Source organism: Sander lucioperca, chromosome 6 (assembly GCF_008315115.2).
Source record: "Sander lucioperca isolate FBNREF2018 chromosome 6, SLUC_FBN_1.2, whole genome shotgun sequence".
NCBI lineage: Eukaryota > Metazoa > Chordata > Actinopteri > Perciformes > Percidae > Sander > Sander lucioperca.
The window spans coordinates 18,642,945-18,668,974 of NC_050178.1; the positions used below are offsets into that span (position 1 = coordinate 18,642,945).

General features: G+C 41.4%; 1 protein-coding gene across 1 annotated transcript; it reads right to left on the reverse strand.

Annotated features, from left to right (window-relative positions):
* Positions 1 to 985: 985 nt before the first annotated feature.
* Positions 986 to 25,826, reverse strand: cand2 (cullin-associated and neddylation-dissociated 2 (putative)). The gene is made up of 24 exons (XM_031277316.2): positions 25,548 to 25,826; positions 24,309 to 24,452; positions 22,458 to 22,612; positions 20,529 to 20,652; positions 19,810 to 19,867; positions 18,485 to 18,683; positions 17,967 to 18,072; positions 17,747 to 17,889; positions 15,526 to 15,836; positions 14,934 to 15,075; positions 14,595 to 14,713; positions 13,583 to 13,738; positions 12,031 to 12,252; positions 10,785 to 10,991; positions 8,533 to 8,720; positions 7,546 to 7,708; positions 7,322 to 7,462; positions 5,926 to 6,065; positions 5,053 to 5,228; positions 4,311 to 4,406; positions 3,493 to 3,662; positions 3,246 to 3,410; positions 2,191 to 2,298; positions 986 to 1,379 (listed from the first exon to the last, which is right to left on the reverse strand). Exons 1-24 carry the CDS (start codon positions 25,613 to 25,615, stop codon positions 1,149 to 1,151), a joined length of 3,732 nt encoding a protein of 1,243 aa, XP_031133176.1. The 5' UTR covers positions 25,616 to 25,826; the 3' UTR covers positions 986 to 1,148.
* Positions 25,827 to 26,030: the final 204 nt, after the last annotated feature.

A 26,030-nucleotide genomic window follows, 5' to 3' on the forward strand; every position in this document is an offset into this window, starting at 1 on the left:
TGCTACTTGGGCGGAGTGATTGCTTTTCAGGTGTTGCACTAATCACTCTGCCCAAGTAGCATGTATACGGTTAGAAGATGGCTGTGTCTCATGTGACCTTGTTATTTGTACACGCTGTGATTATACAAATCACAACATGTAAATAGGAAAATAGGCTAGTTGGAGCCGGTTACCTCCAGGATCTGTGCTAAGCTAGGCTAGCGGTGGGTGCGTCAGAGATACGACACACACGAGATGAGAAGGGTATGTATGGAGTTATTTAACTCTGGGGATACGGTGAATAAGCTAAAGTCCCAATAAGTCGGCGTGTTCCTTTAGTTTAGTTTTGGTTTATAATGTCGTGGACAGTCCCCTTTAATTAACTATACAGTAAAAGGAGCAGCTTTAGCCCTTTGGCCAGCTGACAATAGGCATCCTGAAATACAATGGTTAACATTAAAATAAGTTACATTACATCTATAATAACAGCAGGCCTCAGCAAAAAAAGGTTAAAACATACAAAGAAGTGGTACACAAACAAACACAGATAATGGCAATGACATTAAAGCAGACCATGCAGTTAATACAATACTAAGGAGACAAGAGAAAGGAGAAAAGTCTCAGGCCACATAAAAGCACATACAAGACACAACGGAGGCAGGCAGCAGAGATGGAGCGACAGCAACAATGACTGTCACATCGAACATACACACCACATCTGACAGATTAATGCGTGCAGTAATAGTTATCGGACTGCCATGTTTTAAGGTGTGTTGTAACAGTGGAATATGTATGTATATCTTTGATTGTAGTGGGCAATGAATTCCAGTTTTGTAATGCCGTAACAGAAAATTGTAATTGGCCAAATGTACTTCTCCTGAATGGAATTACAAGGTCACCTCGTGCGGTGCTTCTAGTGATCGGACTGCTGTTACGTTGGGTTATGAAAGAGTTCAAAAGGAGGAGGAGCAGTGTTATGCAGAGAAGAACACCATGGACAAAAAGAAACCGTGTCAATTACATTTATTTTTGCTAGAGAGGAAATTCACACTAAAAAGTCCCGTTTTCAAAATACAGCTGTGATTGTGTATGAAAGTGGAACAGCATTGTGCTTCTTTAAAAAGGCCTTTGAAAGAAAAACAAAACAAAAAAAAGAAAACATGGGGAGTCTAGCTGATATCCATGCTCTCTGCTGGCCCTGAGCCACCCCCCTCCCCTCCCTGGATGCTCTGGTAGATGGACGCCATGTCAGCGTTGGTTCTGATCTGGTCGGCGAAGTCGGTCATGCTGGGGCTCCTCTCCACCTCGGGCACGGCCAGCAGGGCGGCGACAGCGCGCATGGCCGAGCGCCGCAGCTCCTCCTGCTTCTCAAACTCCTGCTTCACAGAACCGGCCTTCACCTGCAGGAGGAGGGAAGGTGGAGATTCAGGGCAGTGTGCTGGGACTAGCATCACACGCTGATTCACAATGTACTCCTTAATACTAGGTTGATTATGTAAATGACAAAAGTAATACACCCAGTTTTGGTCATATCCATCTAAGCAGCTATCTAAGTAAGTATCTAATTAAGTATCTTAGTATCTACAGTAGTTTGCATCACTGTAATTTAGCAGTTGTATAATGGAATTTAGGCAACGCTCCAACCACCTCGAGCCAAATTTGTGATATTGAGCTGTAACAACTTTGACTTTATCTTGTTACTGCCGTTCCGAGCTTTGCATTCTTGCATTGTACTTAGTTTACAATGACAACTGCGTGCACACAAAACTAGGGCTGCAGCTATTGATTATTTTCGTTGCCGATTAATCTGTCGAATATTTTCGATTAAATCGATTTGGTCTATAAAATGTCAGAAAATGGTGAAAAATTTGGATCAGTGTCTCCCAAAGCCCAAGATGACATCCTCCAATGGTCTTGTTTTGTCCACTACTCAAAGATATTCAGTTTACTGTCACAGAGGAGAGAAGACACTAGAAAGGGGCAGTTTGTAATTTATAAGCTACTTAATTTGAAGTTAAGAAAGGTGAATAGAAATCTATAAAAACAGACAAAATAGTCTTTAATACGAGTCATGTTTCCAAAGCCCATTGGACTTGTGACGTACTGTACAGCTGTGCCAATTGGCACTGCATAGACAGCAGTGCCATACATTAGCGTTTATATGAATCCTAATCGCAGTATGAATTATTGACTTCTAAAGAGCGCTGGTACCTTGGTAGTGCAGGTAGCTTTAAGAGGCTCTATCAGTCTGTCCAGTCTTTGGAGAACAGCTGCCGGACACAGAGACGCCAGTCGAGCTAACATCAGGAAAGTCAGCATCTACAGCGCGAACACACACACCAACACAAGAATAAAGAAAGTGGGAGAATCAAGTCAAGAAGATGAATGACGACACTTGCTGTTTGTCAAACTGGAAAACGCAACGTTTTAGCAACAATGTCCAAATCTACAAAATCTTTAAACAATATTAAGATAAGAAATAACATGATGCAGCTATTGAAACATACTATAAATGTTAACTAAAAGCTAAAAAGGTTGTTTGTGAGTTTTGATTCAGTGTTTTGGCAATTAATTAACTGATTGACTGATCTGTGTGTGACTGTATACTGTATGACTTCCTGACTTAAATCTCAGAGTGACGATTGAGGATGAAAGGACGTCATCTGTGTTGACGTGGTTCTGGTTTCTAGATGAAATCAAATCTTTTTTAACCTGAGGTTATTTATTGAAAATTACAAAGAGTCGCCCCAAGGTGCTCAAACGTGCTCTGTCTGATCGGGGCTTAAGGAGAAGAAAGCTGCACACAGTCTTGCATTGCCTCCACAGCGGAGGAGGGTCTGGCTAGTCCACACAGCATTCAGGGATGGGAGAATGTGCACTGGTTTATTGGCATTTCTTTTAACCAATCACAATTGCCTTGGAGCAACGGTGCCTCTGCAAAACAGCCTCGGGAAGGAACTTGTTTTGGTGGAACGTGTGTACGTTCTAAAGCAAGTTTTAGTTGTGCGACAGAAAACTCAGATTGGACAGATAGTCTAGCTAGCTGTCTGGATTTACCCTGCAGAGATCTGAGGAGCAGTTAACCATAGTCCTCAGAAATCCAGAGTTTAGAATACCAACACAAACGAAAGAGGAAGGTGTCAGACCTCTGTCTGAAAATGAGGGACATCAAGCAGCTCCAGCAGCACCTGAACAATCCCAGAAATATATAATCGATATAGACAGCGTTGCACATAACTCTAATGCGATTCTACTTTTTTACCCACCCTGATATCATAGTGATCTTTGAGTCCTTCCTCCACATGATCCAGGAACTGCAGAACGTTCAGCCCCTCCAGGCAGCTGTCCAGCAGAGTGTACATACACTCAAACGCTGCTTTACGCACATCCAAACCATCATCCACAGTGTGTTTGAATGGACCCATCTCCACCTGCAGTACACACGCAGAATTAAACATCTGTTAGCATTAATACACAGACGGAGGTTTAAATTTCCCCGGCTTCCCAACCCACTTCTCTGATGAGGTCCTTCCGGATCTGGGTCTCCTTGTAGAGGTGAGGCAGCACTGTTGCTAGGAGACCACGGATCAGAGATGGTTTGTTGTGAGCAGCAGAGTTAAACATCACCAAAGCGACGCGCCGCACGTTGATGTCCTCATCCTGCAGGGTCTTCAGGAAGTCGCCTGCCCAACAGAGATGATTTGATCAGATTACTGTTATCCAATAGAACGTGTGTGTGTGTGTGTGTGTGTGTGTGTGTGTGTGTGTGTGTGTGTGTGTGCGCGCACTTTTCATCAGAGCCCATTTCAGCTGGAAAAGTTTGGAGTAGAACTGAGCTGCTCTCCTAACCGGACAGGTTTAGATTTAAGGTCAAGGTTGGATGATCGGGTCACTAAAGTCTGTCTTACAAGAAACCCCTATGTGTTCATATGTACATTGGAAAAGTGAATACATCATCATAATCCACATAAAAATATATTTTTTTGTGAACATGTAATAAAATGTGTGGAATATGAAATGAAGGCATTTTAAAAAATCTCCATGAGATCTTTTGAGCAAAATTGAAATTTTAAGCGTCTACACTTCATTTTCTGCATTCTGGTAATTTTTTCTGCAACAAGTTATGGTGCAAATGTTTTTATGTTAGGGAAATTATAATAGGGTTTTATTTTTTTGGCGGGGGGTTGCATTGACAGTTTTGTAAATGACTTCTATGTGTAGAGATATTGAATATGACAAAAGGTATACTTTGATGACCCTAGAAGATTTGGTTCAGGTTTGTCCTCAAAAGTCAGTTTAAATAAGTGAGTTTCTGTGCCTGTGCGTCCTACCTATGCTCTCTTTCAGCAGTGAGTCTATGGGAGCAGGTTGGTCAACAATAGTGAACTTGATAGCTGTCACCACCGTGCTGCGAGCCAGAGGAGAACCTGCGAGGGGCAGGAGGAGATTTCTTTCAACAACCAAAGAAGAAGAAAAGGTGTCCCAAGGGCAGCAACAATAACTTCACACTATTAGATGATAGAAAAAGCAATTATTGACTAACTTTGTTGCAATCCTTCTAATGCTTATAGCACTGAAACTGTTCCTATAAGAACTAACAAAACCTAAAAGTAAATCTGACAATCTGAACAGTATTTTTAGAGCTCTGGGAACAAAATATTGGAGGGATAAAGAGAGAGGGAGACTAACTGGCCACCAAAATCTCAATCGTCACAAATATCTTTGGTGCAGTCGTTATTACAGTGATCAGGCGAAAAACCAACATATTAGGGCTGTGCAATTAATCAAAATTGCAATTGTGATTACAATTATTGGATCCTAACGATCACAAAAAAAGTAATTGAGAAGAATTATTTTGCACATTACGTTTTCAAAGTAAACTTTGTCTTGTGTTCTGCATGAAAAAGAAATTTCAAATGGGAAAAGTATTAGGGGAAATTTCTCAGTTCAAGGCGTTTTCACTTTTTCACTATTTTTTATGTTCAATAATTGCAACATCTTTCCAAAAGTCGACAAGTAACCGTGTTAAATAATCATGATTTCAATATTGACCAAAACACACACACACCGTACCGGCTCTAAGCAGCTGTTTGAGTCGGGGTAACAGCTGGGCAGCGTTGACTAAAGTCAGTTTTCCCAGACATTCAGCCACCAGGTTCCTGGTCCCCTCCTCCTGACACTCACAGTTGTCAAACAGCAAGGCCCAGATAGACTCCACATGGGCCGAGAGACTAGAGGCTGGACAGGCACTGAGACCAGAGGGACAAACCTGTCACCCAACTTGAAAGACAATCCGGTTAACGCTGCACTTGGGAAAGACTTTTTAAAACAAAAAAAAAAAGTCTGTTTTACCAGTTTAAATAAAACACGTGGGGGTGCAGTAAAGAATCACATCCTCACTTAAAAAAACAACCTTTAAGTTCACAAATTTAGCCAAAATTATTCACCATCTGGTTTAAAAAAAAAAAGAATCCTTATGCTACTTCTGTACACTAAAGGTCCTTCACACTGAGTCCGAAATCTTCATGCGTTTTCTTGTATCCGTCTTCATAAAAAGAAAGCGTTTTCTGTGCCTCATTTCTGGATAGACTCATTCCTTCTCCTTGTCAAACCACACCAAAATACTTTCTATGGATGCAAAAAACACAGGAAATTAACCTGTTCGATTTTTTTTTTTTTTTTAAGACTGAAGAAATTTTCGGAGGCAGTGTGTAAACATGGTTGACATATCGTGAGGTCGCATTTATTTTTCCCAAAATTTCAAAATGTAGTTTGAAGGTTAATCTGCATGATTTTTTTTTATACTCTTCTATAAAGTAGAACATTTGTCTTTAATTGCTTTGTAAAATAACTTAATTCGGAAAGATATGAGCAGGTAACACTGAGGCGAGAAAGAGGAAAAGTGAAATAAAAAACGCAGACAACCAACCGTGAACACCCACGCACCTGATGACCTCTTTGAGGGAGTGCAGCAGCAGGTATTGTCTCCGCGGCTGGGCCGAGATCTCTTTCAGGAGGAAGGGCAGGTATTCGTCCAGGCTGCCGACCGCCATGCTGCCTAAAGCGCAGGATGCTGCCGTCTTCACCTGAAACCACAAACTAGATACTATTCATATTCAAAAAATATGCAAATGTAGAAAGTTGTTCTTGTTTAAAAAAAATGGTTTAACTGAAAACTGCATCCTACACCCCTTTTGACCTGGTAAGATCCCATCTAGGTGGTCGGATCACAAGTGGACAGCTTAAGTGCAGGTGAAAACGCACCCAGTACTCATTGGGATCCGATCACTCAGACCACATTTAGAGGTGGTCTGAACCAGTGGTTCAAGCTTTTTTCAATAATGTACCCCCTTTGAAAATTTTTTTTAAGCCATGTACCCCCTAACCAGCTCAAATAAAAAAATGTTTTAAAAAGTTGATATAAAGAGGAACAATTCAGCGATGTCAGAATAGATTTACTAAACAGCCTTGTACCTGGAAAACATTGAAATGCTAATAAAAAAGGCGACAAACTTTTTAAAAAAATGACAAAACCTTGGAAAAAGACTGTAGAAAGTAGAAAGACAATAGGTCGAAAATAGTAATAAAAAAACTTTTACAAACTTTAACAAATTCAGATAAGCGACAGACTTAAAAAAAAAAATGTAGAAGAACTACAGCCTTGTAACTGAAAAACATTTATCAAAAAATGTCACGTACCCCCTGCAGTCCTCCAAAGTACCCCTAGGGGTACACGTACCCCCATTCGAGAAACGCTGGTCTAAACCACGTGTCCACATTCTAATAGCAGGAATGTGTCCTGGGCATGAAATGTTTTTGCAGGATGGTAGGGGAAGACTCATGAATATTCATTAGGGAACTCATCCCTGAATGACTAGTACTCGTTGCCTGCTTTGGTTATGTTTAGGCAAGAGGAGCGGGATTGGTTATGGTTAGGGTAAGAATGTCAGGGCGAGCCAATCAGGGATGAGTCTTCCCTTACCATCCTGCAACAACAAAAATTCACGTCCTGGGCCACATTAAGGACCGCCTACTCAACTGTGAGCAGAATTACTACTCATTCAAAAGTATTTATCGTGTATTGTGTGTTTTGATGTTATTTTAATACTGTGGTGATGTGTCCGTGTTTTTGTTTCTGTGCTGTCTGCTCTTATATCCCTGGCTGGCTGGAGCCCTCTGCAACCACCGGTATACAAGAATGTTATTTTTAGTTTTATAAAATGTCCCCAAAATATGTGGGATATTACTACAGACATGGCTGCTCACATCTGTCAACACTGAAAATTCACCAATAAAAGTAATGGTTATTTGCAGCCTGGGAGCCATGTGCAATATGTCCTACCTCCTCATTGGTGGAGGAGATGGCCTCCAGGATGACTCCCTGCACCTCTTTACTCCGCCCCAGGCTGCCGCTCCTCCCCAGCTCCCCCAGACACAACAGAGCCAGGACACGGGCAGACTCTGGAGAACCGGGGTTCTTCACCTGAGGAGAAGAGAGGAGATACAGTGAAACTGACACACAGGGTGTTGTATTTTACCCATGTACATGTACAAACTCGCACACACCTCCTGCATGAGGCCGGCCACCGTGGCGGGAGTTTCTTTGGAGCAGGAGGCGGACAGAGCGGCCACGCAGCGAGCCACAGACTGGTACGACTGTCTGTGGATGATGGTGCTGTCTGAAGACTGGGAGCGGTGGAACGGATCTGTGAGAGACTTCAGCAACTGACTGAGAGGGGAAACGAGAGAAAAGAAAACGAGAGGAAAACAAGGAGAGACGAATAAAACCACAATCTAACCACAAAAAATGCCACTGGAGGAAATTTGAAACCATTTGCAACGCTTGCTGGTGCAAATAATGAGGTCCGCCATCACACACACACGCTGTGTACCTGTGTTATTACATTATCTGGGTCACATAACAGTGATCAAACCAAAAGATGTATCCTGGGTTTATTCATTCTCAGCTGAAGCTGAAATAACCTCTGATGGCATAATCAGAAGTAATTTTCTCAGACTTGACAAAGCTCCTTCTGAACTACAGAAGACATATCACAGCTGATATTTATGTGTACAATCTGTAGAATTAAACTTGTAAGAGTTAATTTGCAATCAGCTGGATATCAACTTCTTAACTCTTGAAACTTGAGACTTGCGTACAGACTCGTAAAAGCCTAAATATGCAGTTCTATTTTTGTAATGCCTTTTAATGGGCTTCTAATCACAAAATAGTTTCAACATTGTGTTTTTTGGAAAGTTTTCCATTTCACTTTATAAGTGTTGTTAACAAGCCTGAGGGAAACTGGAGTTTTTGCCTTACCCTTACCTAACCCTAAAAAATGGTCGTCTTTAAATATTGGCAAAAAGAACTATCCATATTAAAAACCTCATGTGGGCCAACAGAAACAAACTATTAGCAATTGTCTACACTAAACACTTTTCCCACCAGATAACTGACAGAGTATACACTTTTCCTAGTTTTCTATTGTTGTGGGGGACATTTGGGCCTAAACAGATCCAGCACATAGTTGTCACACACACACACCAGCTTACCTGTAGCCCAGGTTACTGGTTTTGGACAGCACCAGTGCCTGTAGGAAGTCCAGTATGGCTGCCAGCGCTGCACCCTGCAGCAGTGGAGAGTGGACGAGTCTGAAGACTCCCGGCAGCACGGAGGAGCTGATCTTAGCCAGAGAGGAGGGGCACCATTTGGCCATGCAGGTCAGCAAGGTGACGGATACCTAAACAGAGACATACACCACGTCAACTACAACACGTTTCATACAACAATATCTCTATACAGCACTCTATGTGAAGGGAAACTGACTCACATGTGACAACCCCCTGCTTTCTGGCTGTTCACCTGTCTCTCTGACTCTGCAGGAGCTAAGTCAGAGTAACCAGGAACACCTGAGGGTGCCCAGGTTATTCAAGCCTGGCTGCAGTGCAGCCAAGCAGTAAAAACATCTTTGTGGCTGACTTAACTGAGGAAACTTACTTCTTCTATGCAAGACTTGGCCTGGATTTGGGAAAGGAGAAAAGAACCGTCACTATAAAAAGACAAGTATGAACCAGCGGAGCAGCCGTTCAAACACCAATTTCCAAATGATCCTGGAAAGATTGAGAACGGAGCGACCCAGCATCAGGTGAAAATGCTGAAGGAGCCACACTTGTCGAATTTTAATTTAGTTGATCTAGCTGGATCTGAGAGAGCAAGTCAAACAGGGGCTGAAGGCGCACGTCTCAAAGAAGGTTGCAATAATACTACTACTCTTACATAGACAGGCTAACCCGCATTTCTACAGAACTCCTTGACTGGGAACACTAAAACAGTCATCATCTGCACCATCACTCCCGCTACTCTAGAGGAGACCCTCAGCACTCTTGACGTTTGACAGGCCAGGGATCGTGCAGAAGTAAGCGTTTCCTCTTTTCTTCCCAGGATCATTTGGAAATTGGTGTTTACTGCTCAACGGCTGCTCCGCTGGTATATACTTGATTGATTGATTGATTGATTGATTGATTGATTGATTGATTGATTGATGGATTGACAGGTCTTGCATAGAAGACGTAACAGTTTCCTCAGCCACAAAGATGTTTTTCCTGCTTGGCTGCACTGCAGCCAGGCTTAAATAAGCTGGGCACCCTCAGGTGTTCCAGGTTACTCTAACGAGCTCCTGACGAGTCAGAGAGACAGGTGCGCGCTAGACGCAGCTGGGGTCGTCAGACAACAGGGCTGGAATACAGGAATTAGTTTTTTACATGTTGCAGGATAGCTCAAAATCTACTTGAAGTAGTACTCAAAATTTCAAAAGTGTTCAAAATTGATGCAGCAGAATTAGAGATATTGTCTACTTCGCTGGTTCCCAAAGTAGGGTCCGGGGACCCCCAGGGGATCTGGAGGGGGTCCCCAGTAAAATGAGGAATCATTTATTTTCACTATAATGCCATCCATAAGTAACCCATACCTACTTTGGTCATTGGTTTCATACACTTTCTGTAATAAAACATGTGAACGCTAAGATCCTACCAGACAGGGGACACTGGGATCAAAATCTTATCAAAAGGGGGCCCGTGGACTAATTTGTGTCAGTTTATGGGTCCTTCACGTGAAAATGTTTGGGAACCACTGGTCTATTTTATTCCACTCCCTTGTCAAAACCTGCTTCCTACATTACCCACAATGCAACTACCGCCAACAGTTCAGTTGGAAATGTGTTCGTTAAGCTAGCAGCAGCTAATGTAACCTGGAGCAGAGATGAGCAGCGGGCTACAGAGGACAACGCCAGCATCATTTCTTCTCTAAATGTTAACACTGTACATGGTGGGAGGAGCATGAATAACCCTTGTGTTGTCATCCCATCCACTCGTTGCCCATCCGTGTCAAAATTGAATATTTGGTGCTTTTTCCGACGTTTTTGTCACTTTTTTGGATGCTTTATATAGTCATGTTCAATAAACCTAATTTTAATGACATTATACCTAATTTTTGAGTCAAAACAAAGCAGAAATGATGAATTGTTTTGACTAATAATTAGGTTGTTGAGTGGATCACAGATGGGCATCTGTCAAAGTATAGTCTTGACACTGTTTTGAAACCATTTAAATGTTTTTTTCAAATTCTATACAATTGAATAAAACACCCAAAATCCAATGAAAGTAATCATTCATTTTACCTGTGAAGAATGTTGTATGGGTTCCATACAATGTACGTCCATGCATCCACTTATTTTAGGGGTCAAATTTGACTCGGGGACAACACAAGCGTTAATGAGTGTTTGTGTTGAACTCAGTGCAGTACCTACCTGTGATACGTGCATGTCGCCCTCGTCCACCAGAGCAGGAAGCTCGCTCAGAATGGGCTCCAGCGCTGCAGGCTTGATGCTTCCTGCATGATGCGTGACCAGCGCTGTCAGACACGCCAGCGTGCCGAGCTTCAGAGCTCGCTGGTTCTTCCGCAAGAAAGATCCCAACACAGATAGAGTCTCTGGCAGGATGGACGACAAGTTGATCTGGACGAGATGGAGGAAGGAAAGACAGAAGAAAGTCTGGTTATTTTTCAGTGTCGGAAGAAGGTTTCAGAACCTTTACTTAATAAAAGTAATAACATACGGTAGTTTTTTTTAAGTAAAAGTATGTAAGTATTATCAGCAGTAAAAGTACTGACTGTGCAGTAAAATGTTCCCTGTCAGAGTTTTCCTCTTCTATCTGATGTTTCTGGATTAATATTCCTGCTGCATTAATGTGTGTGTTCCATTTTACTGCTGTAGATGTTTAAGGGTGTGCTCATTTTAACTCCTTTATATACTGTTGGCTAGTTTAATCTACAGCCATGCATCATATTCTATAAGATCATCATATGTTTGTAGCGTTACTGTCCTGTGAGAACCACGTATCTCTTTTTTTTTAATTATTTTTAGGCCTTTATTCAACAGGACATCTGAAGACGTGAAAGGGGAGAGAGAGGGGGGGAATGACATGCAGCAAAGGGCCGCAAGTCGGAGTGGAACCCGCGGCTGCTGCGTCGAGGAGTAAACCTCTATATATGGGCGCCCGCTCTACCAACTGAGCTATCCGTGCGCCCGGAACCACGTATCTCTACAGTCAACTTCTCATGGTGTCAGAAAAACAGCCCTGTTTTCAGCTTTCGGACGATGCATTTTCCAGCTGATCCAAGAGGCTTTTTAAAGACTTTGTTTAGCTTAAGAAGGAGGAGAGTTTTCACAACACATAAAGAAACACGTCATCCTGTTTATCACAAACATTTAACATCAACGCATCTGGAGACACGTGGTTTTCACTGAACAGGAAGGGGAGGGAAAACGGTCACCTGAAAAGTACCTGAAGCTATCAGACAAATTTAGTGGAGTAAAAAGTACAATACTCACCTCTGAGATGTAGTGGAGTGCAGGTATAAAATGGCAGAAAATGGAAATACTCAAGTAAAGTGCCTCAAATTTGTACTTGTAATTGTTACATTCCAAAAGTCTTTTTAATAAGTACTTTTATATCAATAACTAGAAGTCAAATAACGTGTGTTTCCTACTGAACCTTTAATGGAGACGCAGAGATGAGGGTGATGGTCCTAACTGCTGTCAGTCTTGTGATCTCATTCTTCAACCTCTCCAGGAAGATCGCCAAAACACCTTGTAGCTCCGCCCCCAGGTGGTCGCCAAGGTGACACACCATGTGACCCATACAGGAAATAGCCCTCTCTTTCACTTCCTGGTCGATGTCTGTTGCCTTCAGCCTCTTCAGGGTTGCAGAAAACACCTTGGAGAGAGAACCTGTTGTGACTCCACGAGATGGCTTGTTGACCCTTTACTGAGCTTGTGTACGTTTTGTTCAAACTGCACATTTTATTCTGCCCTTTCTGCACGCCAGAACCTGCACCTTTTATGCTAACACTGTATCAGCCAACGCTGCATGGAATCCCCGGTCGGTTGTGTCCAGTGACAATTTCAATAAAGTTTATGCAAAGGTAGCTGCGTCCACAATGTTGACATAAATAGAGAAAGGCAGCATGACTTGTGCAGTTCTATTATGAACGGAAAGTAATACGTTTAAAAAAAAAAAAAAAAAATATATATATATATATATATATATAGAGATAGAGAGAGAGAGAGAGAGATAGAGAGAGAGAGAGAGAGAGAGAGATGCAGATAACTAGAAGATGCAGACAATGTCGTAGGGCTGGGCAATATATTGATATTATATCAATATCGTGATATGAGACTAGATATCGTCTTCGATTTTGGATATCGTAATATCCTGATATAACTAAGTGTTGTCTTTTACTGGTTTTAAAGGCTGCATTACAGTTAAGTGATGTACTTTTCTTTCTTTCTACTTAACAGAGTTCTAGCTGTTCTATTATTTGACTTTTCCCCACTTAGACATTATGTCCACATTACTGATGATTATTTATCTAAAATCTAAGTGTGAAGATATTTTGTTAAAGCACCAATTTTCAACCCTAGAATATCGCCGCAATATCGATATCGAGGTATTTGGTCAAGAATATCGTGATATCTGATTTTCTCCCTTATCGCCCAGCCCTACAATGTGGTGTCTGTTCTGCAGTGATGTTCAGTTTTTATATCACAGAAGTGACAAGACTGCAGTTTTCAACATTTTACATACCACTCATTTCCACCTTGAACTTTCCCAGAATTCTGTAAACATTAGTCATTACCCCCTTCAAACTGCACTTCACACAACTGATCTGGCAGAATCCACACAGTGTCTGGCCGACTTTAGGCTGCTTACATTTCTGCGTGTTAATAATGAAAACAGGATGTTACTGTATCTCTGTATACTGGAACTCGACGCTGACATTGTTTTTCCATTGTATGTTCTTATGAGACTGTCTCTTTCTTTTCTGTGTTTTTTACTTGTCTTTGTAACTGACTTAATGTCATTGCAAATGAGGGCTGCCCCTCAATGATCTCTCGAGCATCAATAAAGATTGAATGAATGAATGAATGAATAAAAGCCATAGTTGAAAGTAATGAACAGTCGGGAAAGTATAGATCAGAGCAAAATGACTGACGCTCGACAGATCAGAGGAGCCAAACAGATGGGTCGAACCGAGCCTTCCCACCTCTTTGACAAACGGTTTAGGGTCGAATCGTCCGGCTGTGGCGCTCTGTCCCTGCGGTCGCATCACTCTGACCAGCTGCTGGGCGACCAGCAGAGCCTCCGAGGTGATCTTATAGAAAGTATCTTCTACACACGCCACCACCGGAGGCAGCAGCACCTGCAGGAAGCACAGCACAGGGGAAGAAAAGAAGTCTTTATATGTTCAGACTTTTTATTTTTATTAAGTCATGAATACAACCAAGATGAAATGCTTGTGTGACAAGTGTGTGTGGGTGAGTTAGTGAGAATGTATGTTAATGTATGTTAATAGTTACCAGACCGAGGAAGTGATTGGTCTACATGCTACGACTGCCAGATTTGTTAATCTTGTTTTCTTCTGTTTGTTTTAGTTAGCGTGGCGAGTCGTAGTTTAATTTTTTTATATATGTTGTGTCTCTGCGATCTCTAGACAGAGCATAAAAATTCCTAAAATTAGGCTGTAAAAAGTCTAATTTCCTCAAATGAAGGATTTGAGGAAATTAGACCCTTTACAGCCTAATTTTAGCCTTTTTGCAAAATCATTATTTTATGGTAAAGAATTCAAAGGGAACGGAAATGTCACAACTTTTATCAAAGATCTTTCCAAAGTTGTATAAGGAACACTGATGTGCAATTTCATTAATGCAAACATTAGGGACATTTTCATTATTTCTCAGGATATGGATAATCAGGATACGATATCAGACAAAAACAGATCAAGTCTGACTGATTCTGACCAGTGTGACAAGTGTGTACACATCTATAAACAAACTTCTTGTGTGTTTTTTTTTACGTATTATATCTAAAATGCAAAAACGGAGAAGAATCAGATTACTGAAATTAACTGACTGAGCCACAACATCAAGATATGAAAACTAAACGGTAAGTCTGCAGGTTTACATTATTCATAACAGCAAATCATATGTTTTTAAACAATATGCACGTTTCACATATAGCATATCCTGAAGCAAAGCTTATAAAGATGTTTAAAGAACCTGCATGTGTGGCTGAAAGGCTTGAGGAGGGTGGGAGAGGAGGAGGACGTGGAAGAAGGAGAGAGCATCGATCCTCATGTTGGAGGAGGTGGACTTGTCTGTCAGGGAGAAGACGATGCCTGGAGGAGGGAGGATGGGAGGAAGTAGAGGAAAAAGAGAGCAGGGGGAGGAGAAAATGAAGCAGATGAAAAGACAGACAGATGTTAGGAGGGAAGAGCGAGAAATAAAGAGCAGGAAAAAGGCCGTGTAAAATAAATGAGTGTGCGTGGGTGTACGTGTGTTTGTGTGTGTGTGTGTGTGTGTGTGTGTGTGTGTGTGTGTGTGTGTGTGTGTGTATACCAGGTATTAGAGCAGGTATGTGCTGCTCCAGAGCTCCAGGTACTGTGTGAGACAGCTCAGTGAGCAAACAGAAGCAGCCCTGTCGAGACTTAATGCTCTTCTCCTTCAGCTGTCTGTGGAGCGTCTTCACTATCACCGGCACCTGGACAGACCACACACACACACACACACACACACACACACACACACACACACATACACACACACACACACACACAATCTTGCATTTGAGTTTTTATTTTAACCTATTATTTACTTTTCTGTTAATGTTTTTCTTAAGGATAATTAGGTTTTTGCAGCTTATAAAGCCACATTAGTCACATTGTTGTTGTTTTTTAATATATATATATATATATATCTTTTCTTTTTTTTTAAGAATATATTTTTTACCTGTACATAGTAGTTAAATGTTTATGTTTTACCTTTGTCCAGCTTATATATATATATATATATATATATATATATATATATATATGTTCACATACTTGGCCTATAAAGCCGATTCTAAAATAAATCCACTGTTAAAGCTACTGGAACACCTTCACATTCTGGGAGTGACTGACTCTGTACTGGTAGTAAAATCCTTCTGCACCTGTGTCTCCAGCATGGCGACGGCCGGCTCTTCCTCCCTGCTCAGCGCCGAGTCTGAGCCGGCCTTGATGTTGCCGTGGTGACTGGATCCCACTCGCGTTTGTCTCAGCAGCGTTGAAAAGGCAGCGAAGACGTCCGCCCTCACGTTCTCCTCGCGCTCCTTGAACCGGGCCAGCAGAGCAGGGCAGATGGAGGAGTAGAAGGAGAGCAGGAGGTCCCGGCGAGTGTGGATCAACGCCTCCAGACACTTGATCGAGGAGCGCCGCACCTTCCAGCTCATGTCGTCGTCGTCGCTGTACTCATCGTCTGACTCTGGAGTCGTGGGATGAGACAGTCGTTATTTCCTACTGGAAGTAGACGGACTTCAGCAAATATTCACTCTGACTCTGTTCACGTTACTAATCATCTCTCTCTGTTAGAAATAATCACCGAATTTATATCTCTAAAGTCATAAAAACTGATTAGGATGCTAAGAGACGCTAAATTTTAAAAGAAATGTCAATGGAGCAGCCTTTAGCTCACCCAGTAAGAGCGTTCGCCCCATATAGGCTGAGTCCTTTGCAGCGGTGCGGGTTCGAATCCGACCTGCTGCCCTTTGCTACCTGTCATCCCCCATCTCTCTCTCCCCCTTTCCTGTCCCAAAAAAGTAATCTTAAAAAAAATCTCAATCTGAAGTAAAAATCTGACATCCCTGGAGGGTGATGCTTAACCCTCCTGTTGTCCTCGGGTCAAATTTGACCCGTTTACAAAAACTTTCTATATCAGAACTATTCAATTCAATTTTATTTATAGTATCAAATCATAACAGGAGTTATCTCGAGACACTTTACAGATACAGTAGGTCTAGACCACACTCTATAGTTTACAAAGCCCCAACTATGACAAAAGAACGTTGAAAAAAGTGACAAATGTTGGAAAAAGCTACAAAAACACAGGAAAAAATGCTGAAAAAAGTGACCAAAAAAATCGGAAAAAGTGACAAAGAAAACATCAAAAACATCGCCAAAGGTGACAAAAACTTGTTGAAAAACTGACAAAAAAATTGGAAAAAAGTGAGAGAAAAAATATCGGAAAAAGTGACAAAAAAACTTGTTAAAAAATTGACAAAAACATAATTTAAAAAAACGCTAAAAAAGTGAAATAAATTGGAAAGAATAACATCGACAAAAACGTTGAGAAAAGTGTAGAAAATGAACAACAAAATGTTGAAATTTCAACCCATAAAAACACAAAGTTGCAGCTCGACGGGAAGACAACACAAGGGTTAAGACTGAACAAAAACAGTGGTGGAATGTAATACATTAATTTACTCAAGAACTTTACTTAAGTACAAATTTAAGGTACTTGTACTTTACCTGAGTATTTCCACTGTACGCTACTTTCTACTTGTACATCCTAGAGGTAAGTATTGTACTTTTTACTCCACTAAATTTGTCTGATAGCTTCAGGTACTTTTCAGGTGACCGTTTTTCCTCCCCTTCCTGTCCAGTGAAAACCACGTGTCTTCAGATGTGTTGATGTTGAATGTTTGTGATGAACTGAAGGATGACGCGTTCCTTTATGTGTTGAGAAAACTCTCCTCCTTCTTAAGCTAAATGAAGTCTTTAAAAAGCCTCTTGGATCAGCTGGAAAATGCATCGTCACAAAGCTGAAAACAGGGCTGTTTTTCTGACACCATGAGAAGTTGACTTTAGAGATACATGGTTCTCACACGACAGCAACGCTACAAGCATATGATGATCTTATAGAATATGATGCATGGCTGTAGATTAAACTAGCCAACAGTATATAAAGGAGTTAAAATGAGCACACCCTTAAACATCTACAGCAGTAAAATGGAACACACACATTAATGCAGCAGGAATATTAATCCAGAAACATCAGATAGAAGAGGAAAATTCTGACTTTTACTTTTCATACTTTAAGTACATCTTACTGATAATACTTACGTACTTTTACTTCAGTAAGGTTATGATTGCACTTGTACTTGAAGTGGATTTTACTGAAGTAAATGATTGGAATAATTCTTCCAAAGAAAAAGGTGACACCAAAACAACTGGCATGCAAACTGAACTTCAACTTATAGCTTGCATTAATTTAACAACTCCCACTTAATTTTTTAAAGTCGTAGTACAACAAAGTAGCATTTGCAAAGTTAGAACATGAGCACAAAACACATTGACGAACTAATAGAAGATAACAGAAAGCAAAGACACACAAACCTTCATCCAGCCCCTCCTCTACGTCCATGCTGTCTTCTTCCTGCTGCTCCTCGTCATCATAGTTGTAGTTCGGGTCAAAGGTCATGAACTTGAGACAAAGCTGTGTTACCGTGGCAACATGGGGGGACATCTCCTTTGGGCACCTGTCAATCAATGGACACAACATAAAGGACAATGTGTGTGTGTGTGTGTGTGTGTGTGTGTGTGTGTGTGTGTGTACCTTCGTATGAAGGCTTCAAAGGCCTGGAAACAATACTCTCTCAGCTCGTCGTCCTCCACACCGGTAAACTTTACCACCATCGGGATCAGCTTCTCTAAATGTTCACCTACAGAACACACACACGCACGCACGCACGCACGCACGCACGCACGCACACGCGCGCGCACACACACACACACACACACATACACACACACAGAGGTTTACTCCTCGACGCAGGTTCGACTCCGACCTGCGGCCCTTTGCTGCAGGTCATTCCCCTTCTCTCTCCACTTTCAAGTCTAAGCTGTCCTATCCAAAATAAAGGCCTACAAATGCCCAAAAAAATAATCTTAAAAAAAAAAAAAAAATTACATCCAATACATACAAATTACATCCGAAAAATGTATCAACCAAGTCACTGAGAGTGAATTCAAGCATGGTGCAGGACCCTGAGGTGCTTTATACACAGACAGGTAACCGATGTAATGACTCTAAAATGGGTCGTCAGCAGACATGAACGCAGCTACAGATCTCACCGACTCGATGGCCGCCCTGACGACTGATGGTTGCTAGGCACTGGATGTACGTCCTCGTCACAGAAGTGGGCGGGCCCTTGGCCAACTCCGTCAGCAGGTGTTCGGTCAGCTGGGAGAAGAGGGCGGGGCTACAGCAGGGCACCAGGTGGCCGAGAGCCAAGATGGAGCGCTTCCTGACCGCCATCCTGGGGCTTGTTAACTGACGGGGAGCCACGGAGAACAGGGAAGTAATGAATGAATTAACACGCACGCACGGACAGGAGGAAAGATGGATGGATACAAAATAAATACATGTATAATACAATAAAATAAAATATAGCACAATATGCCACAACGGCTGAAAAAGAAAAGAATAAAAAAACAGTGTACACTGTGCACGCGTTTTGCGTGAAAATGTTCATTCATGATTCATTCATCCATTCACAGACATACTGTATAATCTATCACTCATAATATACTGTATATTAGCTATTAATATCATTTGATAAACAATGTTAATATTCCTCCACTAATAATCTTAAAACAGCAACACAGATTACAAACAATATGTAATTTATAAATACAACGGAGGTTAATAATGTTTGTGACTGTAATTCATTACTTAATTAATATATAACAAAACTTTCACAATGAAATGTTACAGTTAATCAATATTTAACAGTGACTTAGTTGGTTAAAGGTGCCCTGCCACACATATTTCATTACTTTGTGGTAATGTCTGAAGTTCTACCATGGACTCTTAACATTTTTTGTGGAAAAAATGCCTTGGTTACCTTGTTTCAGGCCATTCTAGCGTGGTATAGAAAGCCTGCAGGAAGATTTGTGCCAGTTCTCATTAACATTCAACGAGCTAATCTGCTTGACTCTGATTGGCTAACAGCTAGCCAATGAGAGCCTGGCTATCAGCATCCTTTACCCAGCGCAACTGGGCGAGCTCACGAATAGTAATGAGCTCAGGCAACACCACGTCAGACTGACCAGCTTTTGTAACTGGCCTGATTTCTCCGCTTATTTCTTTTCAGTGGCTAGAGCTGACAGAGGAGGTAGCAGATCATTTTCACATTCACGACATAACACAAACACATATGGACCTAACGTATTTAAAAAAAAATACAAGTACAGTTTTATGTGGCAGGGCACCTTTAAAGTTTATTATTTCTGTATGTAAAAATACATATTTACAAATTGTATTTAGTATATTAGCACTGAAAAAAAAGCTATTGTATAATTACTACTACTGCGACTACTATTCTGTGTCCTGTGTATGAGAAAAGATCAAATACATTCATGTGTGTTTTTGGTCATTTGGCGTTGCAGTATCTTACCTGAGGGAGCAGACTGGAGAGAAGAGAGCTGTGAAAACTGACCAGGGCACCACTCAGCCTGGAGAATGAAATATAAAAAGATAAATAAAATAAATAAAAACCCAACAACAATCAACGCTAACATCATCTCTGACTTCTTCTTCTCTCAATCTGAGCTCCTATCGTGACACGTTGTTGATCAGTGGCTGAATACTCGAACAATCAACTAGTTTGTGTTCCATTTTAGAGATTAGATTTTTTTTTTTTTTACTGTTGATCAGTCTATGTCAAAATTTCAATCAATCAATGTCTGTTTCCATGTATGATGGAATGCCTTATTTCATGTGGAAGTTTGTGATTGGTGCAGACAAACAGTCACTTCGTATAAAAGATGGTTTCTCAGTATGTAACACCATTTGCCTGATGATGGTCTGGTACCGAAACATTGCCAGCTATTACATTTATTTTTGCCAAATAAAGAGTTTCTTTGCAACGTTTGACCTAATAGTCCTCCTCCTACACACCTTTCTCACGTTACAGACGGCAAAGTATTTTTCTGTTCTGTCATCTGCATTAAAGCCGTCCTATTATAGGCCTATATAGGCACAGTGCGCAGCCGCTGGCGCCCAGTGACCAACTCCAGACTTTTTGCCTTTTGGTCATAGGGCCCTGACAGCAGCACTAACCTAACATCCATGGTTTTGGTGTTTGATTTATGTTTTACATTGTTTTGTTGTTACCTTCCCAACATGTCCGACAAGATGTCCAGGGCCTCCAACTGAACTGAGACGTCTTCTTGTTTCCCCATGGCACCAATCAGCTGGGAGGTAATCTTCTTACACACACTGACTGTCAGGCTCAAACCTGGCAACCCACATAAACACAAGAACCCAGAGGGGACATTTAAAGGCTCTGACACACCAACCAGACGGCCGACCGTCGGCAGAAAAGGCAGTCGGAACGATCAGTCTCCCCGAGTTGGTCAAAAAAGTGCCTCGGAACACACCAAAGCGACGCTGACTTGAGTGTACGTTCTGCGCGTGCGCGGGACGTAATACATCTCCGTAACAGAAGGCGGCGCTAATCTGTATTGTCGCCCCAAAAATGAAAACCGGAAATGACGAAAGCGTCACATGGGTCTGTGTTTCCCGAATTTCAAAGCCGACCATAATGGCGGCTCGTTCGGAATACGATCTCGTATTTTACAAAAATAGTTCACCGAAACATGTTTCTGAAAACATTTTAAGCGAGAAATAGGCCATGCAGTTGCTGAATCTGTCTTCATTTCAGCTCGACAAGAGCTGAGAGGCATTCGTCACGCTCATCCCGCTCGTAATTTCCGGTAAGTGTTTTAACATAAGTGCACTGATTCGCTAGTCAAGGGCTAGCACACCACCAATCAGATTGGTCATTGAGTCCGACTGGCCACTGGCCGATTCAACAAGTCAAATCGGCCCAAATGAACGCCGACGGCTCCTCCGACCGACGACGGTACGAAATACACCAAACAGACTCGAGTCACCGACCTCGCCAGACTGTCCGACGGCCGATTATCGTGTTGGTGTGTCAGCACCTTAAAACAAGGTTAGCTCTGACTGTTTTATTGTGATGATTTTTCTGTTTAAGGTGATGAGAAAAGTTAAGCTTCTGTTGCCTTCAAGTGCAGTCAGAAAAATTTTAATGTTTAAAGTTTAATAATGCTCAATGTATTGCTTCATAAAAAGATTTAAGGCGAAAAGGAGACAGAAAATCTACCTTTATCAGTTGATGATATAAGTAGAAGACAATTATATATAAAAACAATGATGTTATTGTTGGGTATTTGGTGAAAATAAAAAGTGCAGCTTCATGTATACAGTACTCTTTCTCTTTGTTTGACATGTGGTTGGCATATTATTTACAGGATGTCCCTTTTCAATAACAAAACCAAACAATATGCAACTTTACTAGGCAATTCATTAAAATATAAATTACACATCTAATGCACATTTTAGTCTTCTCCATGTGCTGCGTGGAATAACACACCTAAAACATCCATCCATATTTTGTATTTATTTAAAGGTTAAAATTGGGTTCTGAATTAAAGCCCAGCAGCATCTCTAATGTGAGATGGAAAGATGGCATCAGAAGCAGGTTGTCACCATATGTAAAATAAGAGGAAAGCTGACAGTCGTCATGACTCCAGCATCTTGAGCCTGTTTTTGCCTGTGTTTTGCTTTTGCTCTAACCTGAAGTCTATTTTCCCCAAGTTTCCTGAACGCATCCCTGCTGATTTCCCAACTACGCACACATGCTGCTATCTGCACACCCGGTCCTGATTGTCACCAGTATGTTTAGCTCTCGTATCAAGCTTCAAGTTTTGGAAAGTATTTTTGCTGTTTTGTCGTTTTGCCTGTCGCTAATCTGCCGCCTGTTCCTCTGTCTGCAGTTACTCACCTGGATTGTCACTCACACCTGCTTGGCTGTCTACTTCACTGTTGCATTTTTGGATCAGCACAAAAACCTCCAGCCTTCCTTCTTCACCTCGCTGCCACCATCTGGACCAACCCGCTTCAATATTCATATTCCAAATAAATACTCACCTTGTAATTCCTACTTACCTTGCTGCTTTTGGGTTTCCAGCCTTAGACAAATCATGACAACAGTGAGGAGAGTATTTCAGCCCTCACCTGATGAAGACAGCGGCAGCTCAGCAATCACGGTCTTCAGTCCCATGCTGGAAATGTCTCTCAGCAGCTCTTTGTCTGACATCATGTTGGAACACAGCGTGTCCACCATCGTCTCCACCTGAGGCTCTTTCACCTTACTCACCAGAGGGGCCAGGCTAAAAAAAAAAAATCAAACACACCCATACAATATGTCAATCGTTCTCTATATCAGGTGATCCTCATCAGAACATTACAGCCCATGTCAGAGTTTCAGAATAAATACACCCCAGAGAGAGAGAGAGAGAGAGAGAGAGAGAGAGAGAGAGAGAGAGAGAGAGAGAGAGAGAGAGAGAGAGAGAGAGAGAGAGAGAGAGAGAGAGATCAGGAGGACACAGCACCTTAAGATGATGCACAAGTACTTAAAGCTAATCCATGGTTACAAGCAACTGTGTGGAGGGGGGGGGGGCGATCACGGAAGGCTTGTATCATGCGGACGCGCCGACAGTTTTGTTGTCGTTACTTAGAATTCCTCATGTGGGAGACAGAAACTACTCACTATAGCTTTAAGTATAATTATTTAGGCATTGTTACAGGTAATATAGGTACGGTTTCTTAAATTGATTGTTTCTGAATTTGTATTTTTTTATTTAATTTTTTTTAGAGAATAACAATCATCCATTTACTGGTTGGGCAGCATCTGGGACCACACGTGCAGCAAAAAATGACTCAGTAAAAATAAGCTTAGAACGGATCATTGTCTCCATTCATTTTATTGAACACGTTGATGGTAATGTTTGGTTTGATGTGTGTGTTGAGAGAGAGAAGTTTCGAACCACAACCAAAAACAGTTAGGGAGGGAGAACAGTCAGGACACAGCACCCTGAGATGATGCACACATACAGTATTACAGTAGCATTATTTAGGTGTTGTGATATTGTTTCTTAAGCCCCTGACACACCAACCCGACGGCCGACCGTCGGCAGAAAAGGCTGTCGGACTGATCAGTCGGCTCCCCGAGGTCCAAAAAGTGCCTCAGAACACACCAAAGCGACGCTGACTTGAGCGTGTAATACATCTCCATAACAGCAGGTGGCGCTTATCTGTATTGTGGCCCAAAAAATGAAAACCGGCAGCTGATTGGACGAACGTGTCACGTTGGTCTGGCTGCTCCCAGATCATAACGGCGGCTCGTTCGGAATACAATCTCATATTGTACTAAAATAGTTCACCGAAACGTGTTTCTGAAAACATTTTAAGCGAGAAATAGGCCATGCAGTTGCTGAATCTGTCTTCATTTCAGCTCGACAAAGGTCAGTTTAAAAGATTTTCGTCAGATTTTGAGAGGCTTATTCACGCTCATCCCACTCTGCATTTCTGGGTTAGCACTCCACCAAATCAGATTGGTCATGGAGTCCGACTGCCCGCCCTCCGACGCAACTAGTCAGGTCGGCCAAAATGAAGGCCGACAGTTCCTCGGATGGACGACGGCACGGAACACACCGAACAGACTCGGGTCACTGACCTCGCCGGCCGATTATCGGGTTGGTGTGTCACTGCCTTTAGATTGATTGTTTCTGAATTACTAACTTCTTTATTTTTGTATTGCTTCTATGCATTTTTTACCATCTCCAAACGATGAATTTCAACATGAAATTTGATTTGGAATATTCTGCACAAATGCCAAAATCATTTCATGTGAAAATGCAGTGTTGTCCATGATCAAACCCCCATTCACTCTGAATAGAAATGAACAAGTAAAAAAAAGGAAAAGATAAATGAATTAATATTAGAGCCACATAAGAAAACACAGGCTGCACTGCTTCTTCATCGCCATAGACTGAAGAGCATTCCCATCCTCTGTGTTGTTGTTACCATTTTACAGCCAGGTTCTGCACCTCCCCGTTCTTGTCCTCCAGCAGTTTGAGCAGCATGGTCACCACCTTCCTCTCACTGTCCTCGTCCAGCTTAATGCTGTCCTTCTGGAGCTCCAGCATCAGGTCATTAGTGGCCATGAACCTGGTGTTTAACACAGCACACACACACACACAAACACACACACACACACACACACACACACACACACAAAGGTGCACACATAAACACACCAAACACACACAAAGATGGAGGTACAGAACAGATTTAGTTGAAAGTAAATACAAAGACGCAAACACATCTAAATGACCTGGCTATAAATAAATAAACTGGCTATAAATACATTATAAACTCATTAAAATGCCTGATTTGATGTTGTTGTGACTGTTGTGGTGAAATTCCCCCCCAAGAGCAGATAAGTTGAAAGATAGGCAGCAAAGAGAGACTCCTCAATGAATTAAGGTGATCAGTTGAGTGAAATCTGTATTATCAGGTTGTTGTTTGTAGGCATAGGTACTCTTATCTCCAGCGGTAGAAAGTAACTAAGTACTGTACTTAAGTAGAATTTTAAGGTACTTGGACCTTTCTTTACTCCCAATTTTCCACTACTTTATACTTCTACTCCTCTACAATTTGGAGGCAAATATTGTACTTTTGATTCCACTTTTATCTGATTTAGATTATATGATACTAAAAATAACCAACTAATCAATTCTGATGTATTATAAATTAATTATTAAAGACTCTATTGATTGTTGAAAATCCCAAGCTACCCAACAGAATATAAAGTAGTTCAAATTAGATCCACACATTAATGCATCAATAGTTATAATACAAAAATATTATATAGTCTTTCCTGCAAAGAGACTGAGTAAGCCTACTTTTACTTTTGTAGTAGGCTAAGTATATTTTAATGCTAAAACGTTTGTACTTTTAATTAAGTAAACTTTTGAATGCAGGACTTTACTTGTAATGGAGTATTTTTACACTGTAGTATTAGCCTACTACTTTTACTTCAGTTAAAGTACTTCTTCCACCTCTGCTTATCTCACCACACACGCTGACACACTTATTATATTAGTTAAAAGTAGACTTTCAGTGAGATTACATCTGTCTCTCTTTAACAAAAGAGAGATTAAATGTTTAAAAAGTAAAATGACAGACAACAATAATGAGCCAGGACTAAAAAAGTGTCATCTCACTGTGGGACACACAAGCTGTTCATTAACTATTTCTTACCTAAAATCTTTGTCAGTTGATGTCATTTTCTCCAACAAGTTGGAGATGTAGTAGGACACGTTCGACATCTCGGTACTTTGACAGTAAGTCAGCGGCGCTATGACAAGTGAATGTACGGTTAAAAAGAGAAAACTGGGGCGACGGACTTAAACCGACAACAACATGGCGAGTCTGGAGGGGACAGAGAGAAGTAACACCGGAGAGCGAACCGGCGGAGAACTTGACACTTGGTGGGTTCAGATAAAAATAGATATGAAGGGGAAAGTGTTTCGGGGTTATGGCGCCACCGTGTGGATAAATGGAGTCCTGCCACTTAGTCAGAGCCGATTAGAGAGCCCTCTCGTCCTCTGAACAGCGTTACATTTGCGTCTTCCCCTTAGCTAAAAAGTTGATTCGTTTTCCGTTTTAGGAGTTTTTGGCAGTCTTTGTTTAACATTTACAGTCTTCGTTTAACATTTGCAACACTTTGTATATTTATTTTAT